The sequence below is a fragment of the Martes martes genome (genome assembly GCF_963455335.1).
Source record: "Martes martes genome assembly, chromosome: 17".
NCBI classification, from domain to species: Eukaryota; Metazoa; Chordata; class Mammalia; order Carnivora; family Mustelidae; genus Martes; species Martes martes.
The window spans coordinates 47120532-47127469 of NC_137905.1; the positions used below are offsets into that span (position 1 = coordinate 47120532).

General features: G+C 60.5%; 1 protein-coding gene across 1 annotated transcript; it reads right to left on the minus strand.

The window, feature by feature from the left end:
- Positions 1-393: 393 nt before the first annotated feature.
- On the minus strand, positions 394-5873 carry ZNF574 (zinc finger protein 574). The gene is made up of 2 exons (XM_080828771.1): positions 5731-5873; positions 394-3371 (listed from the first exon to the last, which is right to left on the minus strand). The coding sequence occupies exon 2, from the start codon at positions 3349-3351 to the stop codon at positions 661-663; it is 2691 nt and encodes an 896-aa protein (XP_080684897.1). The 5' UTR covers positions 3352-3371; positions 5731-5873; the 3' UTR covers positions 394-660.
- Positions 5874-6938: the final 1065 nt, after the last annotated feature.

Here is a 6938-nt window from a genome sequence, read left to right on the forward strand (position 1 = left end):
TACATTTGCCCTCAGGGATCCAGTGAGAAAACCACATGGCCTTGGGGGAGATGGCTCACATCAGGCCAGGAGCTGGGGGCAGAAGTGGTGAGGAAAAAACCAGGTCTTCCCAAACTTGTTCTTGCAGCCAACTCAAACAGCTTCAGGTTTTTCTATGGGGCTGTGGGGACCTCTAGTGGCAAGACAGCCACACTACTTCCCATGCAGCACCAGGGTGAAGTCCCAGATCTCTCGGGCCCAGCCCTGGGAGTCCAGGTCCTCTTCAATTCAGTAAATGTCTACTAAACTCCTCCTCCTCCTCCTAGCCAGACAGTTCTGGATGTCGACAAAGCCATTAAGGCAGCTCCCAAATTCCACCCCACACAGCTGGGCCAGGCAAAAACACATAAAATGTCCAATTCAGTCTTTATTGACTGTTTCATCTTGGGGCCACCAGCACTAACAGGTGGAAGGTGGGGGTGGGGTGGGGCACCTTTTATGCATATCAAGGACCCCAGAGCGACCCCCTTGGAAAAGAGAATAAATCCAGTTACAGAACTTACATGGCGGTTAGGAAAGGTGGAGGAAGGGGCACAGTATCTACAGAGACTTAAGGGGACACTGGAGGCGGTTCTTCGGCAACAGGACCTGGTGCTGCTGAAGAGGGAAGTGGGGGCAGGGTCAGCCACTGATCTGGACCCCCTCGGCCTCAGCCAGAGGGTAGATCTCAATGGCCTCCACCAGGGGCAGCGCCTCCACGGCAGTCTCCATGACGGCCAGACCAACGGCGGCCTCGGCCTCGGCCAGCTGCTGCCGCACGGCGGCCTGATGCTGCTGCTGGTGGGTCTTGCGGTGCTTCCAGAGGTTGGAGAAGGAGCGGTAGCTCTTGCCACAGTCAGGGCAGGAGTAGGGCCGCTCCCCCGTGTGAATGCGGCGATGTTCTGCCAAGCGCATGGAGATGGCGAAGGCCTTGCCGCACACTTCGCAGGCAAAGGGCCGCTCGCCTGTGTGCAGGCGTCGGTGGTCCTTCAGGTGGGTACTCTGGCGGAAGGCCTTGCCGCAGTCCGGACACGGGTACGGCCGCTCACCTGTGTGGATGCGCCGGTGCACCTGCAGCGAGGTCTCTGTGCTGAACAGCTTCTTACACTCGCTACACTCCAGGCCCCGGCGTCGGGCAGGGGCCGTGGGAGCTGCGGGAGCCGCACCCCCCAGGGTGGTTGGGGAGGTGACCGGTGTGCGAGTGGCCCGGGGGACCCGGGGGGCGGGGGGCTCCTTAGCCAGGACCTCGCCCGGCCCAGCAGCGGCATGGGCTGCCTCGTGTGCCTGCAACCGGGCTGCCGAACCCACTTTCTTGCCACAGGTGCCGCACTCGAAGCGCCGGGGGGCCTGGGCCGCAGCGGCGGCGCAGCGGTGCTCACGGAGCCGCAGGGAAGAAGGGAAGGCGGCCCCACAGGATGGGCAGCGGTGGGGCTGGCGCCCGGCATGGGCCACAAGCTGGTGCACCTCCAGCAGCCGGCGCAGCAGGAAGGAGCGGGGGCACTCGCGACACTTGTAGGGGTACTCGCCCGTGTGGTGGTAGCGGTGCATGAGCAGGCGGTAGGGGCGGTGAAAGCGCACCCCGCACTCCTGGCAGCGGTAGGGGAAGTGCTGGGCGTGCACCAGGCGATGCTGCCGCAGCGTGGAGCTCTGAGTGAAGGCCTTGCCACAGTCCCCGCACCGGTAGGGCCGCTCCCCTGTGTGCGTGAGCCGGTGGCGGGCCAGGTTGGCAGGCGAGTTGAAGGGCTTGGAGCAGTCCGGACAGGGGAAGGGCCGCTCGCCGGTGTGCGTGCGCAGGTGGTTACGCACGTGAGACTTCTTCTTAAACATCTTGCCACAGATGCCACACTTGTGGCGCCGCTCCAGCCGATGCACGAAACGCTGGTGCCGGGTCAACTGCAAGGCCTTGCCGAACTCCCGGCTGCATAGGAGGCAGCGGTAGGTGCCTGGGGCAGTCGGCCCTTCTGAGCTCTCTTCGGTCGCGGGAGGCTCTGGGGCCTCAGACTCTCCAGTCTCTGCCGGGGCTGGCTCGGGGAACCCAATGACGGGCTCCTCAGGGGGGACTGGTGTGGTAGGCAAAGGGACGCCCCCCGCCCCATGTGTACGCCGGTGATACAGGAACTTGGTGAGGTTGACGAAGGTCTTTCCACACGGACACGAGTGCAGAGGATTCGGGGTATGGGCTCGCCGGTGGGCCAGGAGCAGGGCCTCCGTGCCAAAGGCCAGGCCACAGTCCACACACAGGAAGTGAGACTCACTGCTGTGGTCTCCGAGGTGCTGGTCTAGACTGGAAGGGCTGGGGAAGACACGACTGCACAGAGGGCACTTAAAGACACCCTCCCGGTGACTCCGCAGATGCTGCTGTAGCTGGTGAGGGGAGAGAAAGAGCTGGTCACACGCGGAGCAGAAGAGCTCTTGGGTGGCTGTCCCGCCTGGCTCTCCACTGTTGTTCCTCCGGGCCTTGCGCCCCCTGCGATCCCGCCCAATGGCTTCACCGTTGCGCAACTCGTAACTGTGGTCAGAGGATGGCAGGGGGTCAGGCTGGGACATAGGCACCTCTGCAGGTGATGGAGTGAGGGTCTCCGGCTGCACAGCAGGCTCCTCTGACTCGGGGACTGGGGCAGGGAAGTGGGTGGCCTGGTGCTCCAGGAAGTCGGCTGGAAGCTGGAAGAGCTGGGAGCACTCTGAGCACTTGTAGAGGAGGAGCTCCACCTCAGTGACCACCTCGGTGGTGGCAGCGGCAGCGGAAGGGACAGCTGCCCCTTCCCCACCCTCCTCTGCCTTGCGGTAGGAGTGCTCCACAGCCACACGGGCCTGGCCCACAGGGGGCCCCAGGACCACCGGGGACCCCAGGACCACCGGGGCAGGAGGCTTGGTGGGAGTGCCCCGGAGGTGCGTCTGCCGGTGGTTCAGCCAGAGCTCCTGGCTGGCGAAGAGAGCCTTGCAATCCACACACTCATAGTGGATGGTACTGGAGCTCAGCGTGGGGGCCTTGGGCTGCGGCTCCGCCGGCACTGCCTCAGGGGGAGCCATCATCTTCAGGTGCAGCTCCTGGTGTTCCAGGAGCTGGCTGGGGGACATCAGCAGCTGCCCGCACTCCAGGCACTGGTACTGGCTCTCTTGCACCAGAGTCTGGTAGAGGCCCGTGCCTGAAGCTGCCTCCGCTGCCACTGTGACTCCGGGGTCAGCCACGCCCACCAGCTCGAAGTGTTGCTGGGGCACATGGGAGTTCTGGTGCACGAGCACCTCCTCCAGGGACCCATACAGCTGGTTGCACTCGGAACAGACATAGCGGTGCTCGATGTACAGGACTGTCTCCTCGGATTCCTCAGTCATGGCGGCAGCGAGGCCCTGGGCTGTGAGAAGAAAGAGGTGGGGACAAAGCCCCGCTCAACTGCTGTTTCCGCGGTCCTTCTCAGGGACAATTCTTTCCCTTTAGCACTCCCCGCCACGACCCTCTCTGTATTTTACCCTCTAACTTCTTGCTACCATTTCCCACTCCCACCCCCCTCCCTTCCTCTCCAGAACACACAAGACTACCAACCACAGAACCTTCCCAGCAGTCCCTTCCCAGAATCTACCCAAGTCTCACCTCTGAATCAAAGTGCATCAAACTCCACCCACCAGATCCTTGTAACCTGTCCCACCCCTCACCTCCCATGCCTCTCAGCTGGTCCACAGCCACGTGCATCACACAAGAACCTGTGTCCTCTGCACTTGAGCTCTTCCGCTGAATTCCTCTCCTTACCAACTCACTACCCCATTCCTGCTTCCTGGTGCTTGGGGGAGTCCTCAGGGGCCCTAACCACTGCCACTTCTCCCAGCCTTGCTCCTCCTCTGTCCCCACCCCCCCAGGTTCCTGACATCTTTTTCCACCTGACAACTCAAACTGCCCCAAGGCCCTGCCACTTTCCGCACCCTCACATGGTAAGACCCCTCTCCTTTATATATGCCTGTTTATACACTGCCTCCTCCTCTGGTCCCCAGACCCCTCACATCAAACTCATCCTTCCGTCAACCAACTTGTCTGTCTCATGTTGGCCTAAGTCACCACTATACCTACACTTTTCCTTCCTTGACCACTTCCCCATGATACCCAGATCCCTCTTCAAAGTACTTACACCTCTCTACAAACCAAAGCCCCCTCCCACAGCCCTAACTATCCCATCCAGAATACCCAGCCCCACTTCACAAAACCCTAACCCTTTCTTCACACCTATACTCTACCTGTCAACCCAACTCATGTCTCACTCTTCATGTTAATTACTTCTTTACATTGAGACCTCACCTACAATTCTAATCCCCCCCCGGGGTACCCAGATCTCTTCTACCCCAACCACTACAGGGACGCCCCAGGTGCTTCTTCGTATCAACCTCAGCCACTCTTCTTTACAAAATGACCCAGTCTAACCCATTTCAGGGATGCCCAGATACGGTCTTCAAAACAACGTAAACCCTTCTTTACAAACCCATGTGCCTAATCCATGCCAAAAACATCCCCATCCCCTTTCACATTATTAAAACACCTAAGCTTTTCTACTTTGCAAAAAGACCCTTTCCCACCCTGGCCCATTCCAGGGATGCTCAGACCCCCTCTTCATAACAACTTAGTCTCTCTCCTTTGCAAAAAAATCATCCCAGCACATGCTACAACCCAATCCAGGGACATCCAGATGACCCTTCACAAAGGCTTAAAGTTTCACACATACCACCCCCCACCCCCCAAATTCCCTTTAGTAATACCCAGACCCTACCTTCTTCTCACGGCTGAACCCCTCCGCCCCGCCCCCAAGCTAGACAAAGGATACCAAGACCCCTCTCATTAGTTTATTACCCTGGGGGATACCCAGGCCCCCAACTTCTTGTCAAACTAACAGTTCATTCTCATTCCAGCCATACTGAGACCCTCCTGCACTTAGCACAGGGACCTCTCCATGACCCTAACCTCCAGGGACACCAATTCCCACTCTTCACCTTGACCTAATTCCCTCTACTTTTCAAAAACATTACCTCTACCCAACCTATCCTAGGGACACCCAGACACCCTTTTCACATAACCCTTTGCACAGACACTCCTCTCAACCCATTCCGACGGTACCCGCCCCCCGCCCCCGAACTCTTCACATAATGTAACCCCATTCTCAATACCCCGACCTCTGTCTCAGTTCCAAATCCTCCCTCCAGGGATATTCATTTGCTAATATCTTTTCACACCAAGCCCCTCTCACTGGTCGAATTCCTTCCAGGCATAACTAGGTTTATGACTTTACATTAACTTAATTACCTCTTTTCTCACGCCCTAACCCCCCTCCCCCGACACTCAAACCCCCTCTAACCGTCCACCCCGCTTCGGTCCTAGACGGCCCCACCACCAGGCTTGGCCCCGATACCCCCCAGAGCCCTGGAGCCGCTCTAACGCCTCCCTTCCCACCCGGGTCTCTCCCAGCCCCCGGCCCAGGGCCCCGCCCCTCCTCACTCAGCCCAGCACACACGACTCTACTCCCTTCCCCACCCGCCGCCCCGGCCCGGCCCCCCGCCCGGCCGCCCTCGCGCCCCGCGGGCCGTTAGGGCCGCTCCGCCCTCCCCGCCCGGAGCGCGCCCCCTCCGGCCCTCAGTGCGCAGGCGGGGTGGCGTGGGGAGGCCGGGAGCGGGGGAGGCCGGGAGCGGGGGAGGGAGCGAGCCGGGCCGGCCTGCAGCGCGCCCGCCCGCACTCACCCGCCTCTGCCGTCTCGCACGCCCCGGGCCCAGGCCCGGGCCGCCGCTCCCCGCGCGCGGCCACCCTAGCGCTGCGCCCTCTCTAGCTCCCGCCGTCGCCTCTCGTCTGCTCCGCAGCCTCGCTCTCGCCCCCAATCGCCCTCAGCAACGCCCCGCCTACCTTCCTTCTCGGCCGCTCCGGGAACGGCCGAACGCGCCCAATCAGCGTCCGTCTGGCTCCGGCCGTTCGACCAGTCAACGCTCACGTCTCTGACTCTTGGGCCAATAGTGTGGAGCGTCGGGATCCGCCGCAGCGCCCAACCAATCCTCCGGCGATGTCCCCACACCGGCCGGCCCCCAGGTTGATAGTGTCCGCCCCCTTAAGCCCCGTGGTAGATGCTCCTCCTCCAGCTGCTCCTGGACTCTGCCTGACGCCTGAAGAAGGCAGGGCAGCGCGGTGACGTCAGGCGGCGGAGCGAGGCTGCGGGCGCCATCTTGGGGACGCTGGGCGGCAGTCGCGTCTGTTCGAGGGGGGAAGTCGGAGAAATTGAGGCACACGACACCCAGAGGGTGGGGGCGGGGGCATGGTGCGCAGGAACCCACGAGGAGCGAAGCGAGAAAGCGAAGCCCCTGCCGGCGCGAAGCGGGGAGGGGAAACAGCAGCACCAAGCACATGGAGGGAGTAAAAAGGGAAACTGAGGCTCCAGACCCCTTTTATTAGAAAGAGGAACGAAAGGGGCGCCTGGGTGGCTCAGTGGGTTAAAGCCTCTGTCTTCAGCTCAGGTCATGATCCCAGGGTGCTGGGATCGGGCTCTGCTCAGCAGGGAGCCTGCTTCCCCCTCTCTCTCTGCCTGCCTCTCTGCCTACTTGTGATCTCTCTCCCTCTGTCAAATAAATAAATAAAAAACCTTAAAAAAAAAAAAAAGAGGAACGAAGGCAGCAAGAAGGAAGAAGAGAAAAACTGGGGGACTCTTGAGGAAGGGGGAAGGAGAAATGTCAAAGGGGAAGCAAGAAGCGCGGGGATCTGAGGGAACAAGGAAAACCTAAAGAAAGGAAATGGGAAATGGAGGGGATAAAGAGAAAGCAAGGACAGCTGCACTGGAGCACTGGAAGAAACGGGGAGTAAGACCTGAAGGACAACTAGGGTGAGAACCTACTGGAGGTGACCCTGTAGCAGATGAAATTCTGCTCTGCTGCCTTCCAAGGTGCCTGCCTTCTAAGCTGACCCA